The sequence below is a fragment of the Monopterus albus genome, unplaced genomic scaffold (genome assembly GCF_001952655.1).
Source record: "Monopterus albus unplaced genomic scaffold, M_albus_1.0 scaffold159.1, whole genome shotgun sequence".
Lineage (NCBI taxonomy): Eukaryota > Metazoa > Chordata > Actinopteri > Synbranchiformes > Synbranchidae > Monopterus > Monopterus albus.
Window position 1 is genome coordinate 480,777 of NW_018128039.1, and position 18,043 is coordinate 498,819.

The 18,043-nt window shown below is 43.1% G+C and overlaps 1 protein-coding gene across 1 annotated transcript in view; it reads left to right on the top strand.

Moving 5' to 3' along the window:
* The window catches only part of rars1 (arginyl-tRNA synthetase 1), a 23,917-nt gene extending 7,044 nt beyond the window's left edge, over positions 1-16,873 (top strand). Inside the window, exons 7-15 of the mRNA XM_020615198.1 lie at positions 1,377-1,497; positions 1,737-1,866; positions 2,193-2,297; positions 2,869-3,047; positions 4,378-4,487; positions 7,097-7,202; positions 12,071-12,243; positions 14,148-14,395; positions 16,304-16,873. Coding sequence (XP_020470854.1) covers positions 1,377-1,497; positions 1,737-1,866; positions 2,193-2,297; positions 2,869-3,047; positions 4,378-4,487; positions 7,097-7,202; positions 12,071-12,243; positions 14,148-14,395; positions 16,304-16,413 — 1,282 coding nt within the window. The 3' untranslated portion in view covers positions 16,414-16,873. The remainder of the gene's footprint in view (positions 1-1,376; positions 1,498-1,736; positions 1,867-2,192; positions 2,298-2,868; positions 3,048-4,377; positions 4,488-7,096; positions 7,203-12,070; positions 12,244-14,147; positions 14,396-16,303) is intronic.
* Positions 16,874-18,043: the final 1,170 nt, after the last annotated feature.

The following is an 18,043-nucleotide window of genomic DNA, read 5'->3' on the forward strand; positions in this document are numbered from 1 at the left end:
TTATAGTCATTAAACTCTCACACGTTCTGTAAACCTCCTCCTTCGCTTCCTTGGCGTGTATTTTCTGTTCACCCATGGCAGTCTTTATCACATCCACCTCTCGCTGGGTAAACTGCAGACTCGTTTTTATCTCCTGTATTTCTCTGGTCATTTCATCGAATCTCCTGTTGTTTGTCTCCATAATTAGTTGCACAAAGCCTTTGAAGCCCTCCTGCTGTTGGTTCAGCATCGTAATGAACATCTGTTTCTCATGATCCATGATGTCCTTTACTTGCGCCGCTCTGTGACACGTTTCTTCTGCCTCCATATCCTCCGTTGCTTCTGATTTATTAGCTCTTTTCCCTCTTTGAGGCATTTTAGTCGTTGTAAAGTATTCTCAAAGACTTGAAATATAGAACAGACAAGAGGAGCAGTAAAGACGTCTGCTCTCGCTTGCAACCCGGAAAGGTTTAAGTCTTGGGTTTTACCACAGTATCAACAAAGAACTTTGTCTGAAAGGCGACTCCATGCCATGTGAATGGCAGCTGTCACTCTCCTTGATGATGGTATCTGTTTATTTTGAGTCTCACTAGAGCCTCTAGGCTAAAAAGACACTAGGTTGAGGAGCTTGAAGCCATGGCGGTACTAGCATCCTTGCGCTGGCTCCCTGCCACATACTGGACTGAGGTTCTTGTATTTGTTTCCTAACGCCCTACATGGTTTGGCAGCTCAGGACACTTCTGAACTTTGCTGCTCCTACTCCTGTTCTAGGCCTGTCAGATCGGTTGCTGCCTTTGCTGTAGCTGTCACAAAGCTTTGGTCTTTTACTTCCCCTCTTTGTTGATACTGTGGTAAAGCCCAAGACTTAAATGTTTTCAAAGCCTTTGGTTATAGTACTCACTAAAATCTTTCATTCATTCATTTATTTTACATCCTTTGGTTCTGTACTGCATTTTATATTTGTGTATATACTTTGATGTTGTTTCTTATTGCCTCACACAGTTTTATTTACACCTTTGTGCCTTTTTTTGTGGTTTGTGCAGCACTTCGGTCGACTCCAGTGGTGTTTAAGTGTCAAATCTTGACTCGACTCTGCTAGCTGTGTGCATGGTGACAGTTAGCTTGTAGCACTTACCATGTCACGTTCAAATATTTGCCATGCTAGCATGCGATGCAGCTGTGGATGTGTGGTGTTAGTAGCCAGGTGGTTGTCACCAATTATCCAAACCACATATTATGATAAGTGTTAGGCTGTTGACTGAGCTGGTGGCATCTCCACTCTTTGGTTTTGTATGTAATTTAGGTAAATTCAGCTGCCCATGTTAAGGCCTCTTTATATAGAAAGTCTGACAGGTCTGTGGGTCTCTGCTTTTCACACTGTTTATTTCCATTCACAGGCTGAACCATGTGGGAGACTGGGGCACCCAGTTTGGGATGCTGATCGCCCATCTTCAGGATAAATTTCCAAACTACCTGACTGTCTCCCCGCCCATCGGAGACCTGCAGGCCTTCTACAAAGTCAGTTGATAATCCATCTGTTTTTCACTGTTGCTCAGTGTCTGAATCAATAGAGATGCTGAATCTTTAGCAAAATATGTGAAACAACACATAGATGTCCTCTAGCACGGTATAGTAACAGCTGTGAATCAAAACCTGCCAACGGATTAGGGTTATTTACATCTGCCATCATCTACTGCTCCTTCTGTCTTTCCTCTTTTTCCACCTCCTCCTCCTCACATCTCCTGCTCCTCCGTCAGGAGTCAAAGAAGCGATTTGATGAGGAGGAGGACTTTAAGAAACGAGCGTACCAGTGTGTCGTCAGACTGCAGAGCAAAGAACCGGAGTTCATCAAAGCCTGGAATCTCATCTGTGACGTCTCCAGAAGAGGTAGACTGTCTGTCTGACATTAAAGTAAAGCGATGGGCTACAGAGGAGCCCCACAGTCAACTCATACAGAACTGTTTACAACTATATTTAGCGGCTTTGGGCCCGTTTTTAAAGGCTTGTTAAACATTTTGCATCATATTAAAGAAACGGTTTCATCATAGAAGTCAAAACACTCAGTTTTACATTTTGACAGTTGAGTTCCATCAATAATATGCTTATAATGGTACTTTTTTTCTTTACTGTGGATTTTTCAAATTTGTCTAAAAACTATAGATTTAATAGATGGTGTTTTCTTTTCCACTTTTGTTTGAATGTGTATGTATCAGAGTTTCAGAGGGTTTACAACTGCTTGGACATTCGGATCATCGAGAGAGGAGAGTCGTACTACCAGGACATGATGACTGAGGTGGTGAAGGAGTTTGAGGAGAAAGGTCAGTGTGTAGCAGGTCAAAGGTCACATTTTTAGTGGTCTTTTCTCAGAGGAATGTCAGAAATGTTTGATTTTCTTTCTCGTGATTCATCTTTGATTCACAATAGAATTAGATTTTTGTGGGTCCTTTTTTTTTTTTCCAAAGCAATAAAAACCAAGAAACCTGTGTCTGTGTGATATCTACTCTGTGTGTTTTGGTACGAAAAGTTTTTTGAAGCCTTTTATACCAGAAACAAAGTCCTCAATGTTTGTCATTCTTTGTAGTCTGCAGTTACATGATACCACCACTAGGAGGCAATGGTGTCTCATAAATATCTTCTGTCAAAGCCTAATTCTTCTTCCTGCTTTCTCGAGCTTCTTTTTTGTCTAATTTCCTTTTTACTCTGTTTCCTCTGTGTCAGCACTTCATTTTCAGTTCTCATTATGTCCAGTCGTTCCCGTATTATTAGTCTCTCTATTAATGTTTGTTTTTGACATTTTCCTTTATTTCAGTTCTGTCCCTCTCTCTTCCTTCTCTCCTGCATACCTTCCTCATCCATTTCTTCCTCATCTTTTCCCATCCCTCTCCTCAGGCCTGATAGAGCTGGACGAGGGTCGTAAGATTGTGTTTGCCCCGGGTCAGTCCATCCCCCTCACCATTGTCAAGTCGGACGGTGGATACACCTACGACACGTCGGACCTCGCAGCCCTGCGGCAGCGAATCTTTGAGGAGAAAGCTGACATCATCATCTATGTCACGGACAGCGGACAGGTGGGTGGAGCGACATGATAGGGAAATGTGCATGTAGCAGTTCAGACAGAAGGGTAATGACAGCGAGGACAAACGCAGGGCAGGGAGCTGTAGGACCACTTGTTTCCCAGCAGCTTCAGCCCTGTCGATCCTGAACTGTAACTACAAGACCCAGAAACCTCCTGTTGTTTCATCTGTGAAGAAGGAAATCTCTTGACTGTGGTAGCAGGACAGCTGATTAGCATCTCAGTACATTGTTTTAGGTATAAAATGTATCTTTAACTTCATTAAACCACAGGCAGAGCTTTTGTTTTTCCAGAAAAACACAACCTTAAATCTAGAGTAGAGATGAGTCACCGTCTGGGTTCCCATCATCCAGACTAATGCTCAAAAATGAATGACTTTAATTAGTCTCTCTGAGAGTCATCGTTTCCTACATAACTTGTTTAAAGAAGTCATCATCTACCCCAGATAACAGGATAGACGTTACAGTGTTATATGGATTATTATGAAGGCAGGCAGGAGGAGGAGGAGAGCGATGGGCTCACTGTCTGCAGTCTGACTGAAACTAAAGCTGTCATCTGAGGAAACTTAATTTACCAAAAGCAATACGAGGCAACCTGTCAGAAACATTACTGAGGTGACAGCATCTTAAATGTGTTGCCAAAGGACAGAAGAAAAGGAGTGACAGGCTGTTTCCTGTTGCTGCTGTGGACTCAGTTTCCACTGAGACATCTACAAGAGTCTGCAGGAACATTCGTGGTGCCCAGAGGATTTGGTTGATCCACTGATTGTTTCTCTAGCACAGTCATGAGTTTGACATTTGTAGTTTTGAGTGAAATGTTTTAATGCCATTGGGTGGGTTCAGTCTGGAGACGTCTGGAGCTGATTCTAAAGATAATGTCGAGGTCGATTCTGGCATATTTTAATGCATCAAACAAAGCTGATCAAAAACTGATCTTACTTTACTTTTACTCTGCTTCTGCGGTTCTTAACCTGTGGGTTTCTGTTTGTCTCTGGAGTGATGCTCACACGCAGCGGAGTGGACTATTTTGATTGATCACAATGCCCATTAATCACACTTGCAGCAAAATTCCCTCACAGTTCTCACAGGGACTGGGTATCAGCAGATTTCCAGTCAGCACATCCATAGTTTACATTTTTGGATTCGATGTTACTGTCAAGAGCGCACAGACGATAATGTGTTGATAGTTGACTGGTGTGCACATGTGTGACGCTGCAGCTGGTCAGAATTCAGTTTTTCTTCCAGGCATCAGCTTTAAAGGGGGAGGCTTCTTTTAGTCTACATGCAGATAATGATATTTGGGTTATATGTTCTTTTCTCCTTCAGGCCACACACTTCCAAGTGGTGTTTGCTGCAGCTCAGATGATTGGCTGGTACGACCCCCAGGTGACCCGGGTGGAGCACGCAGGTTTTGGAGTGGTGCTGGGGGAGGACAAGTGAGTTTAAAACGCGCAGTGCTGACTGTTGCTCACCGTCTGGTTTGTGACTTGTGTCAGTGCTGCAAATGTGGTTTCACCTCTGAAAACCAGATAGGATCGCCAGAGTTTTGTCTGAAAACCAACTACACCTGGCTGCTGGCTAAAAGGTTCAGAACATTATGAACAAATTTGCAAACGTGACATTTTAGATTCAAAATGAAGTAAGTTCCTTATTGATGAGTGGGTCCCCATTATACTACCCCCTCATGTCCATCCATCATGTTCTCGTGAACACGACATCTTGTGAACGCGTCATCTTGCACACAACATATTCTGGCAACACTGAAAGTAATCTTTTGGGGGTTTACAAGAAAACTCTGCAAGACCCCTTCAAGTATAAGGCTAGAGCCAGGGGATGGTTAGCTTAGCATAAAGATTGGAGACAGCTAGTCTTTGTCCAGAGGTAAAAAGTTATGCCCACCAACACTTCTAAAGCTCACTAACACATTTCTTTCAAGTGTTCAAAAACCAAAGTGTAAAAAAACTACAAATTGAGGTTTGTATTTATTTATGTGTTGGACCTGTTTCTTGAACGGCTGCGACGATTTCCTGGGGTCTTTTACTTTTTGACCTTCACAGGTTTTGGTAAGTGCATTTTCATGCAATGGAAAAAGTTAGGCTAACAGTTTCCATTCGCTTCGAGTCTTTATGCTAAGCTAATTGTCACAGCATTCTAAAGTAAAGCCGACCTTATGGAATCTGTAGTGCATAACATGTTTCTAGAGCTGTGCATATTCAAGAGTTAATATAGAGGCTCTCTGTGCTGAAGCACTCTGCTCTGTTGAGGCTTGGGTGTTAAAGTAGTGTTGTGGCCTTGCACAGACTAAAAGCAGACTCCAAATCACCATCATCAGAGCTGCAACAAAGACAAGTGGCTTCTCTCCACCACCCCACAATAATCTTCTGTGTCCTTCGCTGTAGCTTTATCACCTCGGCTTCAGGTTTTATTACATTTATTATCAGACATAAAAAGTGAATTTTTACTGCACGACTGCATTAACAGATAAAAACAATAGCTTCATCTGCTGATCCACAAACAGAGGAGTCGGAGTTTGAACTGCGAACACAAGTATACAGAGCTGCTGTTACTCAGCACGTGAGGAGGTGAAGGACACAGAAAAGTTCTGCAGCAGCCAGACAACAGTAATTAAATGTTGGACGACAACAACATTAGTCTGAGAAATCTTTTCAGCATGGACAGTGTGTTTTCAGAAGATCAGTTTCTGATGCATCCCTAAAAACTGAGCGATGATTTTTGGGGAACCTGTTGTGTCAGTGCACAGATTTGTTCCCGTCTAAAACAGCGTAGCGCTGACACAAATGTCCAAGAAGCTGTGTGAAGACAAGACTCTTATTTTGTTGTCTGACAGGTTTTTTTAATAGTCTGGGCACATCCAGTGGAAAGTGTCGTCACATAGAGCACACTGGGGGGTAAACCACATCCCAAATTAGTAATAAAAGTTTAGAGGGCATGGTATCAGCTGCACTAGGAGGGTTTCAAGTGAATGTCAACTAGTTTGCCAGCAGACATTGGGTGCAAATGAGATGACCAGCGTCTATGGAGGAAAGAGAAGTGGAAATATTGGACTACTTTTGGAATACTGTCAGTTTTTTCTTTTTCAAATTCTTAAAAAAATAGAAACATTAACGCTCATCTTTAGATGAGGTTAAACCACTAACTTTGGTTGGTTTAAAAGGTGGTCAGTGGTATTGGAGTACCAAAGCTTTTTAGCAGTAATTTAAATCTTTCTACTCTTTGTTTTCTCAGCTACACCTTTTTCATCTTCCACCACGTCATCTTCTTTGTTTTTACATTTTCTCTTCATTCTCCTGTTCAGACAGGAAGCACCAGCTGCTGTAAGCAACAGCTTTTTTAAAAATGCTACAGAGATATAAACATTTTCAACTAGGACTTTTTATATTTTAGTACCAGTGTTGTCCCAGTCAATGCATTAGTACTTGTATAAAGACGTATCTCCCCCTGTGTGTTATTTATTTCCTCGTATAGTCAGCGGTGATTACTGTGTGGCTGATAGGTGAGCAGGCTCTATAATTTGAACACTATCTGTCACGCTGTTGTTTTTTCCTAATCAATCGTCCAGAGAAGAAGAGCTGAGTTCAGGAGGGGGATTGACGTCACGCTTCGCCGAGGCCATAACTAAGTGTGGCTAAACGCCCCACAGTAACCTGAGGGGGTGTAAATTGGCCCCATAATGTCTGTGCTACTCCAAACTCCATTAGAAATTTATCATGCTGTTTTCATAATCGCTCATCCAGACAATAAGGGCTTAACGCAGCCACGGGGGGAGCTGTTATAGCTGCAAGTAAAGAGGGAGAGGGGGGTGGGTTATAAAATTGTTGGCTCCTGTTCTGTTTGTAATGCTCATCTGGTTTGCTTGATTCTACAGAATGTGTTGATCCAAGGTGTCGACAAGCAGAAATAGCTTAATAGTTTGTTGTCATGATAATTACTGTCAACAAAGTCGACATTCTGTTGGTCAGCGTCCTCTCAGCACAGAAGCTCGGCTTGCACACTGAACTCTCGGGGCTTGTTTTTTTCTGCTTAGGAAGAAGTTTAAAACCCGGACTGGAGACACAGTGAGGCTGATGGACCTGCTGGAGGAGGGACTGAAGAGGTCCATGGACAAACTGAGGGAGAAGGAGAGAGACAAGGTGAGCAGTGAATCCCAGTTCCCCTAACTGCATCCACGTTTTCCTCACTTGCGTCTTTTCCTTGCGTCTTAGTCCTGCCCATGTGACAAACTGTGAGGAGAGAGGAACCGAGGAAACACGTTTTTACTGTAACTGACATGAGGCGTCCTTTCTTCCATTTCTTACATGAAGTATCAAGTAACAAACTGGTTTCCAATAAAGGAGTGTGTCAGTCCGTAACTCGTGTGTCCTTGGTTATAGCTCCACCTTCATCATGGTGGACCTGGAACGACTTCCAGGTTGATCGAGGAATGTTAAAATAAGGAAATTGAGATTCACCTATAGTCTTCATTTCTTTGGAAATACGGGCAGCAGTTTGAGAACATTAAGCCGAAGAGAAGCCGTCTCTTTCTTTGTTCTCTGTCTCTTTTTATCTTTAAGTATCTCCTGTCGTGTCCTGAATGCTGCTGATATATAAGACTATAACTTTTTTGTTGTATTTATGGGCGCCATTATTTGCAGAAATGAAAATCCAAAGAAATTGACTTCTGCTGTGGGGCATATTTCTGTCTCATAAAGCTGAAAGCAAAAGGTGAATTTAATAAAGGCAAAGAGGAGCTGAATGTGGGGAGCAGCGGGCATCTGGACCACACAATAGAGAAATACCTGTTTAAAGGGTCATTTCAACCTAACTAAACATATTTTAACACAGTTTTGTCTGAGTTCTGCCTCCAGCCCAATACAGTTGGGCACAATTCATTTGTAATGGTCACTAACTTTTTGGCACAAACTGCCCTGTGTTCCAGCCCGCTGGACTCATTACTGGCCAAATCTTGCAAATGCCTTTAGTTTGTGTTAGAATCATTTTGCATCCATACTTTGTGTCAAATGTTTAAACTTCGATAAGCAGCAGTTTAGTAAGAGGGAAACTGTCCGGTGAACAGCTCATTATTTCTACTTTCGATTCACCCTGACGAAGCTTATTTTCCACTAATGACCGTCTCAGTCTACAGGAGCCTTTAATTCTTCTTGCTCTTGTCCAGCGCGACTCGAGCCAAACCCTGGAGCTTTCTGATCACATCCAGAAGCAACCGCGACTGAAGCAGGAAACACCGCCACCAGACGTTTTTCTTCTTGTCTGCTTGGCCCTGAGGACATCCCGACTGTGTGCGCTCTCCCTCAAATATGCACTCGCGTTTACTCTTTTCTTCCATCTTTTCATCATCACTAGAAAAGCACAGCTCGACACCACGTCCTGTCCTGCTGTCACTTATCAGGCGGTGTGGAGAATCTGAGTTAATTCACTTTTAAATGTGCAGTTTCCATAGACTTTAACAGCAGAGACTCGACAGCGAAGGTTATAGAAACTTGTGAACACTCCATAGAAGAATATGTTGCCTGTTGTTGCTGAGGAGTTTCAGCTCAAATTTCCTTTAAGCCTCAGATCATTTCTTCTTCAGACATTTAGCTTATTAAATGACCTTTCACAAACTTTTGCTTGTTTGAGATTTCACCACAGTCGCCGCCTCTGTAGCATTTCTTCTTTGACAGCTTGTATTTTCCCAGCAGATGCTGCTACAACACAAACTCACTGACTCATGTGCAGCTCTGCTCGACCTTGTTAAACGAGGTTTTCTGTTCAGGAATGAGAAACGTTGTCTTTCACTTCCTGGCATCATTGTTCCAGATTTCACCTAGAACGTGTGTTCAAGCCCAAAACTACGGTTGGCTGTTGTTTCCCCTTCACACAGCAAAGCGAAGAGGAGCTGTGTTTGATCAGTGTTAATTTGACTGTATCTCTTTGTATCTGACATAAACCTTCGTGGAGATAAACAGAACAGACCCTGACCTGGTTAGGTATTATCTGCAGCACTAGGTGCAGTGTAAAGAGTGAGTGACTTCCAGTTGAACTGCAATGATTTTAATGCTGAGAAGGTTGTGGGAAACTGGTGCCAGCACGGTTTCCCTGCAGGCCCTTCTGGCCTGGCACTCTGCTCTGCAGCTGGGTCGTTGCCCACGTCTACCATCTGCTAACCCTGCCTCATTAAGACAAACCCCAGCCCTGGCCTCTAAGATATTTCCCCAGTTGTGTTGTATCAAAGTCTCTTCTGTGTTTTTTGTTTTAGTTTTTGTGTGTGCATGTCTTTCATGTCCTGTTCCTGCATTGTCCTGGTTTTCCCTGTCCTGCTGTGTGTGTCCTGAATTCTTAGCTCTCCTCTGTCTGTCCTCCTCTGTCTGTCACCATCTGTCCTGTCCTGCTGTGGCTGTAACGATCAGTCAGGTGATCGGTCAGGCAGATTTTTTTTTTTTTGGAAAATTGATCTATTTAAGTTAATCAAAATTGAAATGCACTGTCTGGTTCTTTCATGCCTAGTTTAGCTTTTTTTTTTTCTTTTCTCAATATGACACTAGATTGAATGTTTTCTGAAGGCCTCTGGGAACTTGTGCTTTTTTCCTGACCTGACTATTCAAGGAAAAAAATAATAAAGCTGCAGCATAACTTTAAGTTATTTGAAGTATTGTTTGCGTTGTTCCCAAACTACTTCTCTCATGCTCACCTATGGCAGCTGACTCTTAAATTTATCTGATTATTAGCAAATGTTGCTAATAGTGGAGAAACTGGTGAAGGGAGGAGCTATATGTTACGAAGACGTTTGTTTTTGCACATTTCTCATTGGTTTCTGCTGTGCATGTGAAAAAATGGCTGTTTAGCATTTCTAAAGGGTATTTAAACATTAATGGTTTATGACACTGAAATGTCGTGTATGCAGCCAATCTGTGTTTATTGTATAGATAATCTGTCAATATAGTAAAACAGTTGTAATAATCTAAAAGCTCTTGATAGGAGAAGCTGTAATTGCTGACAAACTAAACACTTAAATGCCCATATAGCTGCTTTGGTGTTATTAATCATGAATTAAATATTGAATAGGGGGTCTTAGTTTTACCAAAATGAGAAGTTAACTTTGTTGCTCAAACTGCTGAGTTGACAGTGAAATTACGAGTAAGACGGGCGCCTTCATATTTTTCATTTGACAGTCTGACATGTTTGATCGATGAGCATCATCGGGTTTTATTTTCTCCCTTGTCAAAAATCTGTTCATCTTGTGCACTTAATTTGATTTTGCTGTCTGAGTAAATCTTGCTAACCTGCACTGCTAGCATTAGTGCAGCCTTATTACTGCTCCCAGATGAACCCTTTTTAATTCGGTGTTCGCGTTCCACATCTGTCCTCTCCCAACCACATGCACTGACTCTGCACTACCAGTTTGGAAACCTCTGGATTAGATCATTTTTTTATGAATCATTCAGTGTATAAAATAGTAAAGAAATTACTCATCACAGTTTCCCAGAGCCCAAAGGGACGTCACTGAGCTAAACGTCTGAGCAAGCAGAGGATCATTAGTGTTTTAAATTGATAAATAAATACAGTGTCAGCAAATCCAAACTTAACCGACAGCAGCTATAGCCTGGTTTCCAGAGCTCCGCCGTGTCCAGAGACCATTAAACCCACCAGCGACCACACTGTGGCGCTGGCTGACATGTACTTCATCACCGTGAACACACATGGAAGCAGGGTTTCTGTGGCTCCTTAAAAAGTCTCAAATCTAATCATCTGAATTTTAGGCCTTAATAAGGTCTTAAATACGATTTTGAAAGGTCTTAAAAATTGATTGTGCTTTTACATCTGTTCGTTATTATTCATTTATCAGTGCCTGAGCAGGTTGCATGTGTTATTGAAGTCAGAGTGCTGCACAGTCAGTGCACCGCTGGCAGTGACTGCAAGTGGTGGGTCAGTGGAGTTGGTACGATTTGGGTGTGAGGACATAGGCTGTTAGGTGCTTTTTCAAGCCATGAATGTAAAAATAAATTTGAATTTGTGATTGCAGCTACATAGTGTGTAAAAATGTCAACCTTTGGGGGATTTGCACCCTGGATGTAGGTTTTAAATTGCATTCAGAGTTGTCTAAAAAGGTCTTTAAAAGTCTTAAACTTGATGAAACCCTGTGCAGTTTATTCTGACTCGGCCCTACATCCTCCATCCTGCTGCCAGAAATGTGGATTCATCCGCCGCTGAAAATGATCCCCAGTAAATCTCCCCATTTCTTTGACGGAAACCATAGAGACCAGTGAAAATTCCACTTTGTAAATGAAACCATATATTTGTGAGTGCTTTAAAAGATTGACTACTTTGGTAGGAACCAGTGGAGCTGACAGCCCCAGACAGGGTAGAGAAGCAGAGGACAACTGTTGGTTTGGGCCTTTTCATGAGATTTTTGGACATTAACAAAAATATGGAGTAAGGCCAACCTTCCCTTTTAAACAATGGATTATTAAGGTCTAATTGGTTAATCAGTGGGATCAGATTCCACTGTGTAATCTGTGGTTTTGTGCGATTGTATGAACCCTGTCACATTATGCCATTTACTCTTGTCTTACTGTTGTGTCCTGACTATCTCATCTACTTATTCCAGTCCACCTCTCAGTCGCTGTCACATCACGTCATGTCTTCAGGCTGTTGAACTGCTGAACTGGGAATTTTCTGGTTTCCAGTCAAATCGTTTATCAACTAATCTTCTGCCTAATCCGCCTCCTCACTCTGTTCACTCCCTGTGTTATCAGACACATCACATATGACTTAATTTGTCAATTTAATCTTTTCCTGAGGTTACTAAATTAAATTCATTATTTGGATTAAATTCAACTCACCGGTTTTACTGATAGAAGCAGAAGTTGAGGTGCTGCCTACAGCAATTACAAGTTGATGAAAGCCACTGCCTTATCAGAATATTTAAAGTTATTTCCTGAGGGGAGCATGGTGATGGCAGAGAGAGTCATCCTCACACCTTGTCAGCTTTACTGATGCTGAACATGTTCCCTTCCTGTAGGTCTTGACCCCAGAGGAGCTGACTAAAGCCCAGAGGTCTGTCGCCTTTGGCTGCATCAAATACGCCGACCTCTCCCACAACCGCATCAACGACTACATCTTCTCGTTTGACAAGATGCTGGATGACAGGGGCAACACGGCGGCGTACCTCCTCTACGCCTTCACTCGCATCAGGTGAGAGCTCGCTACAGCGTTGCACCTGGACACACCTGCTTCTGCACTAAGACTCAACTGTTCAGCTTTTCCACCACGTGTTTTGTAAGCTGAGCTTCCAGCCAGTGTAAAGCAGTTATGGATCAGACGTATCAGGAGTTAAATATCTCAACTATCACTGGATGAATCATCATTTGCGAGCCCCAGAGAACGCTTTTGATTTTACAGAGTAGCAGTCGACCGATATTTTAATGGTCAATACCAATCTTTAGAGAGCAGGGAGGCCGATGTGGTGTGTAATGCAGGTATCATGTTGTTTGTCTTTTTGCATCAGATCAAATAAAACAGTTTAATAAGAAATAATACAGTTTTGCTTTACACTACATTATGATAATATTTGAATTAATTAAAGAGGATTGTCTGTTTGCTACGCTCTGCACTGCCATTATTTTAAAATTTAAAAAAAACCACAAGAAATCAAAAAACTAAAACTTTGTAAAAAATAAAATACTGACAGGTCCACCTGCAGATGTCTGCAGACATCTGTTGTTAACTGGCCTTGATAAACCCATTTAGTTGTGCAGGCAAAATAAAGCTTTGTGCTTTCTGAGAAATGAATCCTGACCTTTTGCAGCGCAGGGCCTGTTAATGTCTAAATCACACAGATTTGTCAACCAATTTATTTGCACATTGTTGGTGCAAGCAAAAGAGACAGTTTGTTTAATTTATTGTCAGGTTAAAGGCCTTAGCACACATCAGATAAGACAGCTGTGAGTGTTGTAAATGGCTGGTGAGCCCTCACAAGAATGTAATATTCAAATTCAAGACTTCCTGTTTGTTTTCTGGCTTTTTCACCAGTGTGAGTGACTCGTGTTCTGTGTGGTACTGACAAGTCTGTGCGCCAACCAAATGCGATGGCCAGCAGCAATAAAAAAACAATAGGTGTCACCATGGGAAACGAGGAGCTTTACAGCCACACGGGTCTCCTCGCACTGATGCGAAGTGTTGCTTTTACTGTTGCATCATAGCAGATCTGACGTTTCAGCTATGTGTAATGTCATTTTATTGAAACTTTGATACAGTATGAGATGTTGAGGTTAAATGACTCGGTTGTTTGTCTAATTTGTTAATCAAATCAGAGCTCGACCGCTCACTGTGGCTGAAAATTAAATTGAGTTCCTCAGAGACATTTCTCCCTCATTAATGTCTCTCCTCCACTCTGTCCTGCCAGAGTGCCTCCCACCGCTATCAGATCAGCCTCTCTGGCCCTGGCTGCCAAGGATTTGTGGAAGCATTTCCAGCCAGTGAGACCCAATTTATCCTCACCCCTTATCCCCTGTATTGAGTGAGCATCTCCTGGCTGCAGAGCGCTTCATAGATCCCCTTCCCCTGGGGCTTCCCTGGAGGTGTTAGAGCTGGGGTGGCAGAGCCCTGGCCAAGACTGACCTCCACTCTGTCCTTTAAACCCCAGCAGCGTCCTCTCCTCCCATTCAGGATCACACTCTGGTTCAGGAATCTCACAGTCTTGTTTCCACCTGCAGCCATCACACAAGGTGAAGAGTGAAAGCAGGACTGCTGGCGTTTTTCATTCGGCCCTGTTCTAATTGGCTGGGTGTGAATATGAGTCGCCATCTCCAGCCAATCAGAGTAGGTGCTTGTGAATAATGTACATTCAATGTTAATATTCTGAAGCAGCCTGGGCTGTTTGTAGAATATTGGCCTGATCCTGTGATGCTCTGTTTCTGTTGTTATAGTACTTTTGATAAGACAGACACAGGAGAAGTCAGCCTTGTTTGTTTTTGTTTTCTGCTTTGAACTTTTGTCCTAATCTTGTTTTCCTGCCCTTGAAAAGACTCTGTGTGATCCTGACTGCGGTTAATGCGTGAAACATGCTGTGTACTAACGGTAGTGTCGACGTCCCACAGGTCCATCACTCGCTTGGCTAACATCGACGAGGCCATACTGAGGAAAGCGGCAGAGACCACCGAGGTCCTCCTGGATCACGAGAAGGAGTGGAAGCTGGGGAAGTGCATCCTGCGCTTCCCTGAGATCCTGCAGAAGATCCTGGAAGACCTGCTGCTCCACACGCTGTGTGACTATCTGTATGAGCTCGCCACCACCTTCACTGAGTTCTATGACAGCTGCTACTGCGTGGAGAAGGACAGACAGACAGGTACGCTGGGTGGAGGTGGATAGATCCTGTTTTCTTCACAGGGAGGTCAGAGTCGGCTCTGTACCGCTCTCGTCTGTGCTTTCCAATCCATCTGTTTTTACGTGCTTTTTAAACTTGCACTTGACTGGACTACAGGGCGTTCCCAGGCCAGATGAGGTGTATAATCCCTCCAGTATGTTCTGGGTCTGCCCCAGGGTCTCCTACAAGTTGGATGTGCCTTGAAGGTGCCTGGGAGGTGTCCTGATCAGATGCCTAAACCACCCTCAACTGGCTCCTTTTGACGTGAAGGAGCAGGAGCTCCCTCCCAGTGTCTGAACTCCTCAGCCTTTCATATCAAAGTCAAAGGTGCCAAAAGTAAACAGGAGCAGAAACTCTCATCGTTCTGCTCTGGATGGACGTCAGCCAGTTAACAGGAAGTCTCCATCTGAAGACCTGTCTGAGCGCTGTCGGCCCTCCACTTGTTGCTGTTAGCATTTTACCCCTGCAGCACACTGAAGTGCTAACACTTGAGGCTCAGAGCTGTTTAATTATGCTAATGCTCAGTTAGCCGCAGCAGCTGGAGGTTATCATTTTAAGTGTACAGTTCAGACTGATGCAATGTGTGTGTGAATAGAGAAAGTTCCATTGACACACTGTGCACGTGTCCATGCTTCAGAGGGAAGGTGTAAATGGTAGAAAAAACACAAGCACATAATCATCCAAACAGACCAGAGAAGCCCAACTGTAGCTTTGTCTTTCACTCTGCAGCTCCCAGGTACGCCGCACCCTATGACCACAAGTATGCGGATGCCCCTGTGAGTGTTTGGCAGCAACAAAGCACAGTCAGCTGACATGTCGAAGGCTCTCAGGTGAATCCTGACCTCAAAAAGGCCTTGGGTGGACGTGGCTTTATCTTGTGTCTTATAGTTGCACTGGATAAAAACTTTGGGATGGATGTGCATTAGTGTCATTGTTTAGTTTTACGTTCACATTTATTCTGTCTTGTCACTAAAGCGCTTTCACTCACATCGATCTGTATGAAAGGTGCTATTGAAATTGAGTTTTGAGCAAATAATCACAGGTAAAAGCTAATCCATCAGACGGTGATGACACTTAAACTGGAGGTGTCGGCGGAGCGCGTCTCTCAGCGGCACTCAGCCGTCCTCCTATTTGTGTAAATTACAGCTACATTTTGCTCTCTGTCGACGTTCATGCCCCTTTAACGGCCTGTCTGCTTAATGCAACCTCTGCTGCTCATTACGGATTTAATCTCTATTGGATTTCCGCTTCGTGTAGCAATTTGGCCTGATGGGGTGGACGGTCTTGGATGGTGCATGAGGATGCAGATGTCCAGGTCACTGATGTTCATTTAACGCTGCTGCTGCTGCTGCTGTGTGATGGTAGCATCATTAAACATGCCCTTTGACCTCCTGCTGTTTGTTGCTCTGTCTGTTTCCGTCTCTCCCATCTGCATGTCTTCATTAGTCATTAGTCTGTTTTCTTCTCTCCTCCTTTCAGGTGCTTTTCTCTTCGTGCCTCTCCACCTCTGTTTACTCTCCTGCTGCTTTTCCTTTCCTTCCTCTCTGTTACTTGTGTCTCTTGCATCTAATTTTCCATCTGAGTATATGTTTTAAGTGTCTTGCAGCAAGAGTATGTATGCCTACAACCATAACAAGCCCTCTGTTGTAACTGTAAACCTTTGTCTACACTGTGGCTCAGTGCAACAAGATTCTTTTGTGGAACTTATACCTTCGTTTCCACTGGAGGAACCAGGGTCAAACTTTAGTCCCACTCTCCCAAAAATCCACAGTTGAGGGGTTAGTACTTTTTCCAAGAGTTCTTGGGGTGAGGCCTGCAGTGCTGAGCATCGCTGACTGGTCAAATACTTAAAAAAAAAGTTAAATGTTCCTGCTCTGTGTCTTTGTCCAGGTGAGGTGGTCAAAGTGAACATGTGGAGGATGCTGCTGTGCGAGGCCACGGCGGCCATCATGGCCAAAGGCTTTGACATCCTGGGGATCAACCCTGTCGAGAGGATGTGACGACACTGAGATCCCACCTGCCTGCATCCAAACCCAGCAGACGCCACAACGGGAGGAGGAGAAGCAAAGACAAACTAAAGACTGTGAGTCTTGTTTACTCAAGTCATAGCCACAAAGCACTGGACTTGAACAGTTATTGTGTTAAAAAAAGTTATTCTCTCCATTCTGGGAGGAAAGAAACATGTTCAGTTGTCGCCTCATACCATGGAGCTTTTTTTTAATTAAAGGACCCTTATGAAATCAAAATAACTGCTGTCATTTCTAAACTGTAGAGTTTACAGCCAAATTCTTCTTGCTTCTGTAAAACAGCTGTGAAACCTTAGATATGTGAACACAAACGTGCACATTTCCACAGTAAAACAGGTGCTGAACTGGCCTGAGAGCCACTTCCTCGTGAGCTGGATTAAATAACTCTCCCTGCTGATCGAGTGTCTCTGTGTTGCACCCGACCTTAACTGAAGCGTAGTCACATGGACGATATGTTTTCAGTCAGATTGAAATTGTTCTGAATAGAGATCAGAGATAACTGTTCAGATGGACGCTGATCTGATCTGTTCCATTTTAATACTGTTGTTTAACTCGTGTTACATCATCAGAAACGTTCACCCTCTTACTTGTTCCAAAAAAATGACTTTTAATTTTATTTAGTTAATGTTAGCACAACTGTGTTGCTGAAATGTTACCAGCAACTTTTAAGGTGGAATGTTTTCTTGCATGTTACTCAGGGTGTGAGTAGACGCTGTGACTCAGTCAACGCACCTCCGTTTGTTTTTCCTGGTTCGCCTGCAGGACGCAGCTTCACTGATGATCGGCTCTTCACGCCCTCACAAAAATTTCTGTGAATATCAGTGGGATATTCTTTGTCCTCACTTGGAGGAAAAAAGCAGTGGTGGAAGAAGTACTCAGATCCTTTACTCAAGTAAAAGTAGCAATACAACAGTGTAAAAATACTCTCAGAAGTAAATGTCCTGCATTCGAAAATTTAAGTAAAAGTACAAAAGTATTAGCATCAAAACATACTTAAAGTGATTAAAGTACTCATTATGCAGAATGGTGTGAGGTCTTATAATTACTGTAGTTTTGTATTATCTGATTTTGAAAACTAACTGGTAACTAAAGTAAAACATTTTTCTCTAAAATGTAGTGAAGTCAAAGTATGAGGTAACAGAAAATGAAAATACTTAAGTACATAAACCTTAAAATTGTATTTAAGTACAGTACTTGAGTAAATGTACTTACAAAAAAGGGAAGAAGAAGAGAAAAAAAGACGCGCGAAGCGGGCGGAGGAGTGGATAATAGCGTGCTCCAGCAGCACTACCCCCATGCTGCCTCCACGTTTCTGTCTCTCCGGGATGTCATGTAACGTTGCCCCCACGTGGGGCAGACATGCAGGAAGGATGTCTTTATTCCAGCAGAGAGAAACGATGGGATCAGTGTTTATTTGAATTGTTCTGTTGTTCCGATTCAGTTCAGTTGAGTTTTTTTGTATAGCCCCAAATCACAACAGAAATCGTGGTCAGTTCTGGACCTCATAGTCCATCCATCCATTTTCCTCCGCTTATCCGGGACCGGGTCGCGGGGGCAGCAGTCTAAGCAAAGATGCCCAGACTTCCCTCTCTCCAGACACTTC